The sequence below is a fragment of the Mesoplodon mirus genome (assembly GCF_964341445.2).
Source record: "Mesoplodon mirus genome assembly, chromosome: 17".
NCBI classification, from domain to species: Eukaryota; Metazoa; Chordata; class Mammalia; order Artiodactyla; family Ziphiidae; genus Mesoplodon; species Mesoplodon mirus.
In genome coordinates, this window is record NC_138993.1 from 68216464 (window position 1) to 68234721 (window position 18258).

General features: G+C 38.6%; 1 protein-coding gene across 3 annotated transcripts in view; it reads left to right on the forward strand.

Moving 5' to 3' along the window:
* Positions 1-18258, forward strand: part of PCCA (propionyl-CoA carboxylase subunit alpha) — a 344033-nt gene that overhangs the window by 64315 nt on the left and 261460 nt on the right. The window contains exon 1 of one of the 3 annotated variants that reach the window (XM_082602233.1): positions 16783-17137. The exons of the other annotated variants lie outside the window; for them this stretch is intronic. Coding sequence (XP_082458359.1) covers positions 17051-17137 — 87 coding nt within the window. The 5' untranslated portion in view covers positions 16783-17050. Of the gene's footprint in view, positions 1-16782; positions 17138-18258 lie in introns of those variants that run through there. 3 annotated transcript variants of the gene reach the window in all.

Below are 18258 nucleotides of genomic sequence, written 5' to 3' on the forward strand. Positions count from 1 at the left end.
TGAAGGAAAGTAGATATTAATGTTGTCAGATGGGTGTTAGTATGGTCATCTGTCTGTCTACTTATTTATTTTTGTGGTGTTTTTCAAAACATTGAATTTAAGAAGTTTTGTTCAGAATTCAGTAGAAGCAAAAGTGAGTGAACTTATGACTGACAATACAGTATTGAAAGACATTGAAAAATATCAATACTCAAATCAGATTGTTATTATGTTATGGTAAGTTCATTTGGATATGATTTAGCCCTTGGATCTTTTTTTTTTTTGCGGTACGCGGGCCTCTCACTGCTGTGGCCTCTCCCATTGCGGAGCACAGGCTCCAGACGCACAGGGTCAGCGGCCATGGCTCACGGGCCCAGCCGCTCCGCGGCATGTGGGATCTTCCTGGACTGGGGCATGAACCTGCGTCCCCTGCATCGGCAGGTGGACTCTCAACCACTGCGCCACCAGGGAAGCCCAGCCCTTGGATCGTTTAAACATGAATGTATGTTAAGCACAGTTTATTAAATCTTTATATTAGTTTTTTGTTTTTTGTGTTTTTTTTTAAGCTAGATTTTAATAGAGGAGCAACGTGGAGCAATGTGGTTTTTGGAAAATTTATTATGTTTATGAAGATAAAGCTGGGAATCGAGGATATTAGCTTGGTAATGTTCTGATCAGTATTTGTAGCCTTTGCAAAAATGTAACAATAAATTTACCTTCTAGATGTCTACTTGAAACTATTCCTTTTGGATGTTTGCCAGATAAAAAAGCCCCATGGGATTAAGTTCTGGAAAATCACTTGCAAATTTGTGGGGGGATATCAGTGACTTTAAATATTTAACTGTCCAAACTGTCATCTACAGGCATTCTGTCTCTGCACTGAGTAAAAAAATTAGAACTTTGTCAGCCAGTTAGAATTAAAGGTGACATCTGCTTTTAATTGGTGTTTTATTTTCTTCCAAGTCAGTAAAAATTCAGTAAGACATGAATTATCAAATTTTGCAATGCTAAGCAACTTGTCAAGTGACAGTAAGCACTACCTTGAGCTTACAGATGGGAAGTGTTAAAATGTTGATTAATCGTCTTGAGTTCTGATTCTGGTTTTAGAAGGCAAAAGCCTCTATAACCATTGCCAGCTTTCTTGTGTCAGATAGTATTCACTTGTTAATTTCGTAGGCTTTTTTTCAGTTACTGGCAAATTGCCTCTTGTATAATTAGCATTTAACTAGTTTTAGTGATGCTTGGGCTAGTAGACTTGGGGTCGGATAAGGCATTATAGAATTCTTCTGTTTCTCAAGTCTGTTATTTATTTAGTAAATTGCTTTGTTAAATTCTTTATAGTAAAACAATTGAAAAAACTCTAAAAATGAGCTTTAAGATGGTATTCTCTTATACATACTCTTGACAAAGGTAGCCTTGCATGGACCCCCCCCCGTTGAAAAAGAAAATTGATTATTTCTGTTTTTACCATTTCTCACACATTTTAAGACACAAAACTTAAGGGTAGAGAAATCAGTTCCTTCAAGAAGAGCATGTAAAAATAACTCAAGACTTCAAACATTCTCAGACCTGAAAGAAACCAAAGAACATACTCCCATCATACTGACTACATTTAAATTTTCTAGTTTCTGAAAATTTCAGCATGGTACTAAGTAGTCTCTTTATAGAAAGCATCTTTAAAAATTCAACTATGAAGACGATTTTTTTTTTTTTTGCCTAATCATTAATATGAAAGTAGATTTTTTCCTTTTTCTATTTGAATAGATCTGTATATTGGAGGTAGAATTCTGTTTTGAAAGTGGTTAGGACTTGTAGCAACATTTCTGAGATTAGTTCCTTAATATTACCAGACTTCAGTTTAATTCAGGTTTCTTTTTTATTGTCCACTTAAGAATACTTACCTGATAAATGTTTTATGTAGTAACGTATTTTTGCTACCAGAAAATCATTGCATTGTTTAATTTGATTCAGAAAAATCTGTCCTGTTCAGTTACTTGGATGTCGTATAGATTTTATTTCAACTTAAAAACTAGAAAAGATGCTTGATAAGTAGCGTTTTTAAGCCCAAGGGCCAGTTTAACAGTTCTTATACATTTTTAGAAAATAGATGAAAAATGGAAAATTTAGATCTTCTTGGTAAACTATACAAAACACTTTTATAGTCATTTCGATGCCTGATAACTTCAGGGTTCATTGCCCCTTTACATTTTTCAAATTATTTGCTTCTCAGTACATAAGGCTTTAATTTACCTCCTACCGACAAACCCCAAATGGGTTTTTTAAGAATTTTGAAAGTGGATTGCTATAGTTGGGTTACAGCACTGGCTTTGATTGCTGACACAGGATTTCTTAAGACTCCCCAAATTTAGAAGGATGGATGGGAGGTTCAGGCAGTGTCTTCTGGGCAAATGCTAAGGTGTTTTTCTTTTCAGATACAGAATTACTGTTTTTCTATGATATCTTTCTTTCTTTGAATCCTGTTTTAATGCCTGTTTCTTTTAAAAAATAATTTAGACACAACATTTAACCATATTTTTTTCACTGTTAACTTAAATTTTGGTTTGTGTGATCTTTTTTTATCTTGAATTTTAATAATTTAATAATTTTAATAGTAAAGATAAATATTTGTACCTTGATGTATCATAAAGCAATTATTGCTTCTGTAAATAACTTTGATATTATTAGTAAATGCGATTTATATACTGATGAATAATATTACTTCAGGTGTGCATTCTCTGGAGGTGCTCAAAGTGACTTCTGTGTCATCCTTTCGTGCTTGCGCTCTCGTTAAGGAATGAGGGAAATAGTTGATACGTCTATTTTATTGGAAAGAAGACTAAAGCCTATGGCTAGTATTTGAATTGGGGTAATAATTAATTTTTTGCCCCTAAATACTCTCATGATCTTTTAGGAAACTGAGATCATGGTAGGCTTGACTTGTTAATCATTTCTGTGTTTTCAGCTCAGTTTGGTCACTAATACTTGACTTGTTCCTTACATTCTTGCTTCTCTTCGCCTCATTGCTTGTAGTTGCTGTTTAAATTACCAAGCTTTCTTTATCACGTGAGCCTGTCACTCTGTTGACAACTGATTGGATCGGGGATTAGTGTCTGACCCAGAGGCGGTCATCTGTAGAAGGGCCATGGCCCAGGATGTGCGGGTGCGGATGGGGGTGTGTGTGGCGGGGTTGTGGGTGGTGCTTGGGTGCGGGGAGGGTGTGACATTTGCACTGAAGTAACTGAAGGATGAGAAGGAGCAGCGGCCAGCACGTGAGGATCTGTGGTAAACCCTCCCCAGGCTGAGAGAATGAGCACGTGTGAATGTTCTGAGGCAGGAAGATTAGCTTGTCGATAGAGAGAAGGAAGCTGGCGTGGCAGAAGAATGATGAATGAGGAGGTGTGTGGTACAGGATGCGGTTGGAAAGATAGGCTCAGGGCACATCAACGAGGGCCATTGTAAGAAGCTGGGATTTTACTTTCAGCAGCCTTGGGGAGCCACTGGGGGGAATTTTAAGCATGTGGTGGGTGACGTAATGTGATGTATTTCTATATTAACTATAACAAGAATGCATACCAGACTGAAGAATTATGTAATTAAAAGCCACTATGATAACAGGAGTAGAAAAATGCAAGTTACACATGATAAGAAACAATGCCTTAGAAGACGTTAAAAGTCTCATGCTGGCCTTCCTATAGAAGGCTTCACCCCTTAGTTTTGTCCTACAGTTGTCAGGACACGAAGCTATCTTCTGATTTGTACTTTGCAAATCATCTACTTTTCAGTAAACCCTGCCCTTACTTAGAGATTAATCTGATACCAAGAATCATTCCTCTTCTCACAATGGTTTAGTTCCCTAAGTCTCGATTATTCAGTCTTGAAAAACACTCTAGTAAGACTGTACGTGGTAACATTTCACCCTTCAGGTCTGGAGAACAGTTAGGGGGAAGGTGTGGATACAAAGGGAACAATATATGGTACCACAGTTCAAGGGGGCCACTCGAAATTCTGTCTCCTTGGATATCTTTCTGCCAAGTGTTAATTACTGGTAAGCTTCTTTAACTTTTTGTCTGGCTAGCAGGTGATGGTTATACCAAGCAAATAGGCTTCAGTGAATGCTTGTATCTGGTAGGCATGCACGTGTGCACACGTAGACTCACGTTCCAGTGGCCAGTTTGCCTCTCTAACATTCTTTCCACCACTGGTGATTTGTTTAAGCCAGTTATAATCATGTTACCTCTTCTGACAATTATTATTCAAGGATGACTCAGTGAAGGCTTAAGCCAGTTTGGACCGCTAAAACAGAATGTGAGGCTTTTTTGGGGATTCCTGGGAGAGAAACTTTCTCATTCATTAGAGAGGCTTTGGTGCTCAAGCTCCACATCGGCCCCCCACGCCCACCCTTTTGTGAGTGAGAGGGGTTGGTGCTGCTGGCAGCCATTTTGTGACTGTGAGGACAGCTAGCCAAGGGCAGAGCTGATTTGCAGAGTGGGACAGGTCTGAGAGAACGGCAGAGAAACCCAGAACTGGGAGATGTTTCAGTGCTTTCAGAAGAATTTCTGTGGGTGTTGGAGGGGGTGTGTGCTGGGGGCGGGGAGAGTTGGGATGTTTAGTGGGTTGACAGTCTTTTGTTCTTTATCAGACATTTATTGAAAAGTTTTCTTATCCCACTGTGCTAGAGACTGAGAAACTTAGTTAAAAAATAAAGTAGGGCACAAAACTTGCTTTTCCAAGAAACTTACTTATGGGTATTAGGTTTTGATTCCTTCTGTGATTGTCCCTTGTATTGGTCTTGGGGACTGAAAGAACACTCAGGTGTTACTATTCAGTTAAAACTTTTAGAACCAGAGCTTAAAGCCCTAACCCTTATGTTAGTAAGTAAGGAAAACAATGTCAAGGCTATGAGTTGCTTTAACGATGTTGCTGGGCAGCTAGAACTTTGTGCATATTATACATGGGTGTTTTGAGGAATCCAAGAGTGAAAAGATAGGGAGGCTTGAGGAAACTATTGGAAACAGAGACTAGCCAGCTGTCAGGTCCTTTTGCTCTGTGTTTCTGATTCATTCTTCGAAATCTTTCGGTCAGCCTGTCCACTTCCATCCTCTGCTTCTCTGCTCCAGTGGTCCCATGGTACATGCTGACTCCATAGCCCCTGAGCTTATGTGTTTTAGGTCTGGCCTCCTGAAAAGAGGAAAGCCTCTTTTTTCTCTTGGTCCCCATTCCTGGGAAAGGGACTGCGATAGATCGAGTTTGGGTTAGCTGCTTTTTGCTGCAGTCATCTGTATTCAGGGAGCCAGATCACATCCTGCAAAAGGGCTGCAGGGACTTCCCTGGGGTCCAGTGGTTAATTCCATGAGAGGGGACGCGGGTTGGTCGGGGAACTAAGATCCCACATGCCGTGCGGTGTGGCCAAAACAAACAAGCAAACAAACAAAACCCCAAAAGGGCTGCAGTTGAGGGGTCTTTTGCTGTGGTTGGGAAAAGTACAGCTCAGGGAGTTGCGGGCTGGCTAACTTTTCCACAAAATGTCTATTATACCACATAATTATAGGGCAGTGTGGTCATCGCAGCCATCAAAGTATGTCTTGTGTAGGTGCTGCATGAAGGTAATGGTTAATTCTGGTAGTTTAGGGGTTGGGTATAGCTGGAGAGACAGTTGTCTAATTTCTAATAAGAGAGGTGTGGGTGTGTATGAAAGGATTAGTGAAGAGTGTTTTGTATTTGTATAGCTATTGGTTTCCTCCCTAGGAATTTACTCCTGTCGTAAAAACTCTGTGCCCCTATAAAGCTGAGTTTCATAATTGTGGCATTATTGGAGTTATAAAGTACACAGAGAAGAAAATCATGGACTTTTGAGTCAAGAGGAAACTTAGAACTTATCTAATTCGATTGTTTGGCGTATATCTCTTGATGTGGCAGATACCAGTGAATACAAAGATGAAGCAGATTCACTACCCTGAAGAAGTTTATAGAGAGGAGATACAACAGGGAGGAGACCTAGGGAGGAGTTTAACTCATGAGAGTCAGAGGTGGCCTTGTGGGGAAGTCAGAGAATGAAGGGCTTACTTTTGATGGGGGAGGAGTGTCGAGAAGAGTCTCATGAAGAGGGTGGCATTTGAAGTGGATCTTGAAAATAGGAGTGTGTTTACATAGAGAAGGTGACTGGGGAGAAGAATGGAGATTTAAAGAAAGGGGAAGACCTTCTCAGGAAGGGGATTAATTTTCCCGGCTCTACCGTCAAAGTTAGTTTAGAATCTGGTCACTTCTCAGTACTGTCAGTGCTGCCATTTATTCCAGCTGCCAGCATCTCTCATCTGCATCACCAAGTTAGTTTCCCACTTGATCTCCAAGCTTCCATGTGTATGTCCCTCTAGAGTATTCTCAAAACCCAGTCGGAGTGATCCCTGGACAAGTAATACCCAAATATTTCATATTTCAAATATCAGCTTCTCTGCTAGAAACCAAGCAACAAAGTACATTTAATAGCTTCTCATTTCATTTAGAGTAAGAACCAGTGCTTTAAGCCCCCATCCCCCTTTCTGACCTAAGTATTTTGCTCTCTTGCTTACTGCATTTTACCTCTTCCTTGAGGTAAGGTATGCGTACAACCTCAGGGCCTTTTCACCTGCTAGTTTCTTTGCCTAGAACACAGCATCTCCAGACGTGCCTTCTTGAGGCCATTCAAAGTCATTTTCTCAAAGATGCCTACCCTGACTATCCTAACTAAAATTGCTAGTTATTATTCTCCTATCACCTCACATTCTCAGTTCCCATTTCCTAACTTATTTTTCTCTAAAGTATTTACTTCAGCCTGATACATACTTTATTTTGTCTGTCTTTCTCTCCCACTGGAATGTAACCTACACAACCACAGGAGTCCCCCCCCTCCTTGTGATCATACTGTTTCCTCAGTGCCTCGAACAGTATCTGGCTCGTATATATTTGCTTAATAAGCAAATAAATGGGTAAGAGGTGGATTGTCTAGCTCTATTTTTGGGCCATTCATGGGATAGATTTGATACCCTAAATTCAAAGTAGGCAGATGTTTATAAATACAGAAATCACTTCTATTATCTTTGCAAGATGGCTATTCAGCTGTTGCTCATGCGTATAATCACTAGAATTTTAAGCTGTTTTATCATATAGCCCAGTGTTTGGCAAACTTTTTCTGTAAAGGGCCAGGTAATAAATATTTTAGACTTTGCAGGCCATACCGTCAGAACTATTCAACTCAGTTGTTAACTACATAACTCTGCAGTTGTAGCATGAAAACAGCCCTCAAGTATAGGTATGTGAACATAATGGGTATGGCTGTATTTCAATAAAACTTTATTTATGAACACTAAAACTAGAATTTTATGTGATTTTTAACATGTCATGGAATATATTTTTTTCCACTATTTACAAATGTTCCTTTTTATTGTACTTGGACGGAGATTGACTACTCTATAGTCAAAGTATGGTGTTTGAAACAGCTACACACCTGTATGAATATATTTAGTTTAATACACATTTCACTATCTTGTTCATAAGCACACATGTGGTTAGAGCCACTGGAAAGAGACTCTGTGTGACATTGTGAATAAAAAAGCACATGGCACAGTTATTTCTGCTAATACATGGGGGCAGGGTATAGTAATATGGAAAATTAAAGATAGAGAGGGATGACATAAAAGTAATCTGAGAATGTGTCATATAGTTTAAATGTATAGGCCCTACTGATTATACTTACTTGAGCTTAACCTAAAGGCCAAGAAGTGATTAGTAATTATATTCAATAACATTAGATTTACATTCCCTTTAGTGCATATCAGTTGAGAATGTGGGCAGTTAATTCATAAATGCTGTGGAGGAATTGCTTTCAGAATTAAAAAATTTTTGTGGATAAGTGAGAATTAATCACACTGATAAAATATTTGTAAAATATAGTAACATACGTAAACATTAGTGTTGGATTAGATTTATAAACTTTCTGGTTTTCCCCCAAAATTTGAATTATGCTGTAGAAGAGGCAAGGGATTCACTCCCCCAACCCCCAATATAGTGGTGCAGGATTTGGCAACCTAACATGTAAAATTGAAACACACAGAGATTTAAAAATACCCCATTCTGGGCTTCCCTGGTGGCGCAGTGGTTGAGAGTCCGCCTGCCGATGCAGGGGACACGGGTTCGTGCCCTGGTCCGGGAAGATCCCACATGCCGCGGAGCGGCTGGGCCCGTCAGCCATGGCTGCTGAGCCGGCATGTCTGGAGCCTGTACTCCGCAACGGGAGAGGCCACAACAGTGAGAGGCCCGTGTACCGCTAAAAAAACAAAAAAAAAAACCAAAAAACCATTCTGTGGGTATGTAATAAATTAATACCTGTTGATTGTTAATGTTTAAATTTATGGATTAGGTATTATCTTCTGTGATGAAAAATTAGACAAAGAGGGTAACCATGTAAGAAAAAATAAGAATTATGTCTTTTCATGTTGAGAGTAACATGGGAAGAAGGAATTCTTGGAAATACAAGTCAAATCTGTGAAATAAATGGTAGGAGAGGTTTTTAGACAGGTACAGGGATTGTTGCTATTTTTAGTGTGTTCATTTTCATGAAGCTGACCACAAGGTGGGGATAATATATTGTATGTAGTCTCTGGATGACCTGTGACATCATCCCGAGTTGTTGAAAATAGAGTTAAATTATTTTAAATTACTTAGAAATTTGTCGATGAATGAGTTTAAAACAATTATTTTGCTTGTATCTTGACTGTTTAATAGTACCAACAAGGATTATAATTTTTTGTTTTCCAGTACTGTACGGTTTTTATTTTAAACCCATAAATTATGCCTTTTTCAGCCTAAGATCATTTCTGTGCCGTCCTCTTATCCAAAAAACCCTGAAATCAGTTTCCATTGTTGTTAATTTGAAAATTCTTTACTAGACTGGACAACCATATGGGAAAAGGACTGAATCTCTTTAGGGCTTTATTATAGGTAACCTAAAGAAGATAGAAGACTTACTTCAAATTACTTTTATTTCTTGGTAGGTCTTAACTAGAGTCTAGCCTCCTCTTAGGATAGTTGGAAATGGCCTATGGCGGGTTAATATTACAGCATCAGAGTGCTGTTTTCTGACTGATATGGTGGGTGGGCCTTAGTGCTCTGTGAAAATGCCTCGGCCCGTCATCCCAGATCATGGAGTTCATCTTTGATGGCTCGTTTATGTGTTCTGCTGACTTCCAGTGTTCTCTTTATGCAATTTCTAGTGTGGATATTGAAGCCAAAAAATTCAAAAAGACTTTTGAAGTTTATTTGTTATTAAATAGCATTATTAAATCAGAGTTGAAGTCTTTGGTCAAGTAGAGTAACTGCTGTGTCAAAATTGAGCTTTTGAAACTGAAAAGCATTCTAAGGCACAGAGCATGAACAGTAGTACTCCAAAAACCCTTTTTGATTTGGAAGTGAAGTATTTAATGTAGTAATAACATGAGTAAAATATTTAAAATCTCTCAGAAGTATTTCACAGCTCATGACTGTAGTGATTATACAGGTAAATGTGATATCATAAACTTTTTAAGGGTTCAAGTGCAGCAGGGTAGTTCACCCCAAGAAATTGTATTTGGTTTGGTGTCTGTTTTTTACTGAAGACATTGCCAGGTCCATGTGAGAGTGTCTCCCGTGGGAGTCTCCTCTGGTTGTCCTGCTAACAGGTCACTTATGTGCCAAGTGGATCTTATCCTTGTAACAGAACCTGCTTTTCGGTTTCCTGTTTGAATTGTTTTCTGGTCTGCAAATCTTATAGTCAACTTTGACCATTCCCCTCCCTCGCACTTCCTTATTCAGTCATTCTCCCTAACTCTATTGCCAGGTGTAGTATTAATCAGTATTACTGCAGCTTTTCTCACTGCTTTTCTCTCTACTGAATTCCCACTGCTGTCGTATTGCTTCCTCACTCATGTCCTTCTCCTGGACCACGGATCACCTCCCCTCGGCCTCTCCTCCTTGGAGCCTGGTCAGTCGTGGAGCCAGACTGCTCTTCCTGAAGTGCTTCGGACTCCTTCCGTGGCTTACTGTCGTCTGTAGAGCCTGCGTTCCTCAGGCTGGCGTGCACGGTAGTTTCAGTTCCGCCCGCCTTCCGGTACTGCCTGTACTTGCCCTGCTGGAAGGTCTGTTACCAGAGGCTGGCTGGCCGCTGTGATTATGTGGGCATTTGAAATTTTGTCTGAGCGACATCTTTTCTCCTTTGAGAGCTGTGGCTTGCTTGCCTGCCTCAACTTTAGCCGTGTGACGGAAGGATGAGCAAGTCTACACGCAAGCAGGGTTTTAGGGTGAGAGGAAGGAGCCGGTTGAGAGGGGGAGATGAAGGGTGTGGGGGAGAAGTAGGTTCAGCCTCTTCAGGAAGGGTTGCCTTCTCAGGAACAAGGCTCCTGGAATGCATTAAACACCTGCACGCGGGAAGGCGGGCGGGGAGTCCTCACCAGTCACAGCTACAGCCACCTGTGCCTTCTGAATCCCTTCACAGCTAGACAGCAGCTCATTAGGGTCCCCTCTGTCCCAGGTGCTTTGCATATATTAGTTCATTTAATCCTCACAGATACAGAAACTGAGGCACAGAGTAGTTAAGAAACTTGTCCAAGGCCACCCAGGTAGTTTATGGTAGAACTGGAGTTTAGGCAGCCTCCTGCTCTTAACCATTACACTCTGCTACTTCTAATTCCTGCCTTTTTAAAATACAAGAATATAATTTAAAACCCTGCTTGACAGTTGTTTTATATGATTCAAGAGCCATGGGAGGTGTGGAGTTTATAGGTGGTGTCAGTCATAACTTGAAAACTTCAAAAGGCTACGTAAGGTGGTGATAGCGTACATTTCAAGGGGTCGCACAGGCTGGTAAAATGTTTTAAGAAGATAATTTTACTGAAATTAATGTTTATGCTTATTGGTAGTTGATATAAAATAATGCTTCATCTATTATATATGATGTCCATTTTCGCCCTCATCAGTTACAAGGCTTGAATTGAAAGGAGAAGATTGCATTCTCAAGTCTTATTTATCTAGCAGGTTACAAAGGCCCTGGTTGGACTTTCTGAGAAAGACAGACATGTCAGGTGATTTGAGCATGTTAAAATTGTAGCAAAATTTAATGTGAACAGAAGGGAAAAATTCTCTGATGCAAAGGGGAGGGAATCTCTGTCTGGAAAGAATCCCCTTGTCTTCTATTGTTTATGCAGTTGATGATTGAAATATTGCCACTTCGTATGTAGAGGTATCGTTGCAATAAACTTCTGTTGATTTGGCTGACAGTTTCCATCCATGTATGCTTTATTCTAATTACCATTAGTTTCCCAGAGTATACTACTGTACTTCTCTGTCACAGCACCCATGCTTTCTTGCGATTTTAATTGCTTGTTGTGTCCTGTCTTCCCAGTTGGTTTGTCAACTAAAAGAGGGCAGTGGTACATCTTCGTCTTGTGCATCAGTGTTTCCCTAGACTTAACACAGTGCCTGACACAGAGTGGGTGCTTAGCAGGTATTTGTAGAGTGAATGCATGGCTTTACCTGTCTACTGAAGAAGTATGCAGTTGAGGTCTGGTTGTTGTAAGGCTTAAGAGAAGGGGGGGGTGACCCTTTAGGAGGAACACTGGTTGCGTGTAGCTTCATCATGATTCTCTGAAGATCCTAGAACCTTTTACAGACCAGTGGGAGGACTGTTTTCCTGAATATTTAAATGTTTGTTTTTCCATGCTGCCTTTTCAAATCCTAGTTGTCTTTTTTCCTTCAAATGCTACCCTTTTTGTGACGCCTTCCTGATTCCTCTGTTGGACTCTGTTCACAGTGCCTGATTTTTTTTTATAACCTCTTTTAGTGCATTTACTACTCTCTACCATTTATTGTTTTTATTGTTTGGTATGTGTTGTTTGTTCTGCTAGACTGTAAACTCTTTGCATTCAGAAACCAGGTCTGTCCAAACAAGCATGCTTTGGAGAGTGAAAAGAGTCACTAGTCAGATGGGTGCTGAGGAAATAGGTGTGTCCTGGGACTGTGTCAGGCAGACCTATGTATGACACTTCCCAGTGGTCAGCGCATGCCACCTGAACCTGGGACATGAGAAGGCAGCAGAGCTGCAGATAAAACCACTGGTTTGGATCTTATCTTATTTCTATCACTTTACCTGTTTAGGTGTGGTGGGCATTTGATTTCATCTCTCAGATCCTAATTTTACTGACATGTTAAGTAGAAATGACTATTTATGTCCTGCTAGATTCGTAGCCCCATTTTTTTTTTGGAGGAAAAATGATTAAAAAACACTAATTGGAAAAGATAATACACCCCAGTGTTCATAGCAGCATTATTTACGGTAGCCAAGATACGGAAGCAACCTAAGTGTCCATCAACAGATGAATGGATATGGAAGATGTGGTGTAGATACTCAATAGAATACCACTCAGCCATAAAAAAGAATGCAGTTTTGTCATTTGCAGCAACTTGGATGGACCTGGAGGATATGATGCTTAGTAAAGTAAGAGAAAGACAAATACTGTATATTATCACTTCTATGTGGAATCTCAAAAACTAGTGAATGTAACAAAAAAGAAAGAGACTCACAGATATAGAGAACAAACTAGTGATTACCAGTGGGGAGAGGAAACGGGAGAGGGGCAAAATAGGGGTACAAACTACTATGTATAAAATAAGTAAGCTAGCTAAAAGGATATATTTTACAGCGTAGGAAATATAGCCAATATTTTATAGTAACTATAAATGGAGTATAATCTGTAAAAATTTTGAATCACTGTGTTGTACACCTAGAAGTAATACAGTGTAAATCAACTACCTCAATTAAAAAAATTAAAAAAAACTTAAAAAACTGTGGAATGTTAGTTAAGATATTTTACTATGTAATTCTAGAATAAATTGAAGACTTTCTAACTTTGTAAACCAACTAGAACCCGATGACTGAAATGTTTATCTATGTACAAAATGGTTTTTAGGGTAAAGCGAGCCTTAATACAGTGCCTTTTAGATGGTGCTAAATAAGTAAGTAAAATACATATTGTTGTTCTTGTTAATATTAATGCATTCCTTGTTCTTTTACTCCCTTCAAACTTTAAAAAAAATGTTTCCTACCTAGAAATAAATTAATCTCTACTTGGGTCATTCCACTACATCTTATTGTCACTTTCACTTCATTGCATCCTTGTTAATAGCCAAAATAAAGGGTGAAAGTAGCAGGTTGGCCTGTTGGACTGAGTAGTGTGAGGAATTAGCTGCTCGAGGCAATTAACTGGAAATCATGATCTCTGCTTTTTTAGCATTCCATTCGTTATTTGAAATAAGCTTTATAATGTAGGCTGTACTAGAGCACAGCAATTAAATGTGCTAACAAAAAAGAATATCCCAACTATAGGTAGAGCATGCTTTATTCAAACCACATGACTCTGATTTCCATCCAGCGGTGGTATCGAGAACTTGATGTGTTCCAGAAAGCAGTAAATTAAGCACAGAGTGTGGAAGGACTTCTACTTGTAGCAAGTTTTTAAAAAATTCATATTATCAAAGGAAATAGAAAGAGTACATAATTCAGATAATATCCCAGACCAATTTTAAACGTTTAAAAATTAAAGTTAGTATCCAGTGTTTGGACTAAACACAAGATCTCTAGCCTTTCACCAGTTTACCAGCTTACTACTAGCAGTAAATATTAATGGACTGTGAGGAATGAACAGGAAGGTGAGTCAGGAGGCATCTACGTTAACATTCCCTCATGCTAATTGAAGCATTATTAAATCGTTTTTAAGACTTAAACTGTAAAATTGCTCATCTAATTCCATTGTTGTTATAAGGTATATTCCAAAATTGAACTGGAGAAATTAGTTTTCAATCTGAAAGTACCAATTAATTTTAGTATTCATGAAACAATAAAAATAATTGGATCAGGGAGAAATGAAAACAACTCATTTTTAATATCCAAATTGTTGAGATATAAAATTAAAAGTATTTTATGGGAAGTACAAAAGAAGGAAATTACAACTTCATAACTAAATAATTCCTATGACCAGTTTATATAAGGAGAACCTTAGCAATACACAACCATATTTAAATATGAAGCTTCTTACCTTATCCTCTTAAAAAATACATCTAGAAGAAATACTTTAACATTTGTGCCTACATCTTTTAAAAAATTTTTGGTTTACAGTAACATTTATTAGAATTACTGGAACACAAACGCATTCCCACAGGTAGCCCCGTTCAATATGCCTTAAACCTTATATAATTATTGTATTTGAAATAGAATTCCTTGTGGGTTTTAGATCATTGGGACCTCGAATCATGAATGTCCTACTTTGTTCAATCCAATTGAAATTATTAAAAGAGTTCAAGGTTTTACATAAATCATTTTATATAAACAAATTAAAATTTTTATATATTCAAGTTTTATTTTTTAAAAAACATTTCAACATAAAATCCTATTTCAAACATCAAGAAGATCAATCTATATGAAAATTCAACAAGAAGTTCACAGCTGTACTTGCATCTTTAATTAAAGCATTATTACTATTGTATTACAAAGCAAAAATAAGCTTAACTTCTTGAAAATGCCAGGTAGCTGAGTGATAAACTTAACAATTTCATCCAAGAAAATTTAGTGTCATTGACTTGATCATCAGTATTTTGCTAATATATTTTTAAAAAATGTTCTAATATTAAAACTAGAATTTCTTTAAAGGAGGAAGGCTAAAATTTATCCAAAAGGCTGACTTTTTAGTTAACTCTAATTTTCTGTGTTATTGCTAAAGAAGTTATTGAATTCATTTTCTCTGGGTATCTTCTGTATGGCTTTTCTTTGATTCTTGCCAGTGCAACCAGTCTAAGATTTTACATGATAAAGGAAATCTGTGGAACTAATCCTAGAAACCTCTTTCTGTTTTCTCACAGAACACCTCCAGGCTCAGAAAAGACAGAATACTTCATTTGCATTCTTAAACATTAGGAACTTAGAATCTGAGTCTTTCAGCTGGAAATGTTATTGCATCTACATTTCCCGAAGAAAAAAAAAGGTTAACAGCCCACTCAGGTTTCTGTTAACTCATGTCTTTTTAGTGTCCTGATCTGCACAAAGAGTGTAGAATGTGGACGCTGAACGCCCAGCCTCTTTCTTCTTAGCAGTCAAGGAGACTCGGGAAATAGGTATCAGTGCTGATTACAGGGAGATAAAAAGAAATCAGATATGCACACAAAAATGGCAAACACTAACAGACTTCAATCTTAGTCTTTTAAAAGGGAAAGAACATTTACAAAATTAACATAGACTACAGTAACTAGAAGTTTTAAAAGTAAACTATTTTCCACATGAAAAGCTTACCTCAAAAGTACAAAGATATTCAGAGATTTATAGTTTGTTTATTTAAATGGTTTCTATGAAATTAATAAGTACCCAAAACCTCTTCTTTGCTCTAAGTACCTTTGTCAGAAGCCCAGAACATTTAATAAAAAAAATTTAACAACTTTTTGGACTTAATAATAGCTGAAAAATAGAAATGAAAACCATTCCGCTGTCAAATATTAGAAATGGAAGGTGTCCTACTGCTGTATTGTTCACTTCCTATGTGTGAAAAACAAGGTTTTATATTTAACAATATTCCTTAACTAGAAAACCTGACTTCTGCCAATGGTTACAGTGTGGAAACTGTTTCTCTAACTAAATATTGTGCGTGGCTATCATCTGGAAGTAATAATATTACTTGAGTGCATTGTGCCAACTGGACACTTAATACAGAATATACATTAGACTGAATGAAATCCAGATACTAGTAATACTGACAGAGAAAGACACAGATTCCTTTGGTTAAACTAACTCACAACATGTACAGTGTATCATAAGTTAAATGCAGTTTGTAAGCATGTCATTAGATTTCAATCGATCTTGCAATTAGCATCCCAAACAAATTGAAAAGCTGTGCTGGTTTATAAATTTATGTTTAGAATTTTAAAGAGTCTTTGTCTCCCTTCCACTACCCTTCTTCCACAGCAGTCAAGTTCTTTAAGGTTCTGTTCCCAGTGAGTTGCATAAATTGGGTTCTTAATTTGCAAGGAGCAGACTAGCACTTAAAGAAAATGACTCCTATATATGTAGGGGGTTGGAGGCTGATGGCACCTTCTGCCAGGGTTGTTCTGTACCTCCCTTTATGGATGTCCCACAGTTAGTGTTGAGGAAAATGAACTAGGTTTCACATTCTGGTCTTCTCTAATCATTCCCACTGCACAGCCTGGGACTTCCAGTAAGTGCTCGTCCGTACCTTGTGCCCAATCTTGGGGTAAAGACCCAGCCAACTGGTATTGACTGATGACCATGGAAACTACACTAGGAATGTTTCTCCCATCTGTGTGTTCAAATGTTGTCCTTATCTTTTATTTCTAATCATTATTTTGAAAAGTACACTGAGTGCAGGTTAAAAGCTAACCACCAAAACAAGGTTCAACGCCGATGTCATAAGCCAAGAGGAGGAGCCTTCCCTCTTTTACACAGTAACTTGTTAGAGCCCGAGTGCCAGCTTGGCTGAAGTTCCTTCTTGGGACTGAACTGAGTTTTTTGTTTTTAAGCTAAGAAAAAAAAAAAGAAAAAAGAAAAAAGGGCTGAGTAATATTGTATCAAATACCAGAAGTGGTCTCATTGGAAGCAAAAACTATTTACATTAAATAAGAAATCAGTTTGCAGGTTGCACCTGTCACATTTACAGTATAGTGGAATATACTGTGACCAAAAGTGTAATGAAATACAGCTTCAGGTGCTCAGTCCACAGTGAGCGCAGTGTGCCACAGGTGAGTTAAGGGGAGGTAGTGAACGGGAGAGGAGGAAAGCAGGAGGAAGATGAGTTCTCCCTGAGGAGTTCTGGTTTCATCACGGATTGGACAGCAATCTAGTCCTCCACTGCCACAGGTGGCCTGACGGACCAGCTTCTGTTGCTCAGAGAAGTCAGTCCAAGCTCATCTGTGATTTCAGCAGTGCTCATGGCAACAGGAAGATCTTTTTTCTTTGCAAACAGACACTAGTCAGACGGAATCCCAGGTCAACCCTTCCGCCACCATCCTCATGAGCTCTTCTTGGACCGCATACGAAGAGCAAACTATGAGTAGTGATGCTGCAGAGGTTGGATGCTGTCCGGTTGAGCCAGCAAAGGTGATGTTTTGTACTTTATAGTTTTCACATTTAACCTATAGTGGTAGTAGTTGTTACCACTTCATCAGGCTTCACTTTGTGCAAAATAACCATCTACTGAAGCATCCCAGCCGAACATGAGAATGCACTTTCTTTTTTTTTCTCTCTCTCTCTCTCTCTTTTTTTAAAAAGCCAAAAAAGTCCCCTGAAGAGGTTAGCAAACGGGCCTGAGAAACGCCTCCCTGGCTGTGGGTGCTGCTGCTGTGGCTGCTCCTGTTCTAGGTGTTGGTTTTACTCCTATAAGCTGGTGGCTACTCTGAGAATGTTTTCAGAGTTTTTATTGTAGAATAAAAGACAGATACAGAAAAAAACTATGCAGAACCAGTGTGGGCTTGCGTAAGGAGAGGAATCTTGTAGCCATTACGTAGGTTCAGTCATGAGACATTTGCCCTGAATCCCAGAAGGCCTGTCCGTGTGACCCATCTCAGTCCTAACCTCTGGTCTCTCCCCAGATGTATCCACTACTTTGACTTACATAGTAATCATTTTCATGCATTTTAAAATAATTCTATGGTCCAAATGTGCATCCCTAGACACTGTGATTTGTCTTGCCCATTTATTTTCACCTCTGATATGTCTTCTAAATGTCTCTCAATCCATAGGTTCTCCTCACATACATTTCTCTTCCCTGCAGTTTATCTGTTGACGAACCTTGGGCTGTTTGACCGGTAGAGTGTCTCTCAGTCTTGACTTAGCTGATTGCATAATCACGGTGCAGTTCTGCATTTCCCTCCATTTTTGGCATTTCCTACAGATTGGCAAACTGGCTTCAGAGATGGGGATCAGACTTACGTTTCAATTCCTTTGACCAAGACTGTAGGAGGCACATGTCTTGTTACTGCTTTTTAAGATCTAAGCAGCCTTTGAAGCTTGCTGTCTATAGCTTCTGCTTCATTAGATTGCAAAATGGTGATATTTTAATTCTAACATCTTTTTCATTAATTAATTGGAATATATTTATAAAGAGACTCTTCCCCTCATTTATTGTTTGGTTTCCTAAGGGTGTAATTCATATAGAAAGAGCAAGATGAGTGTATCATTCTTTACCTTTATTTGCTAGTTTTTGAGTAAATTGGTTAACC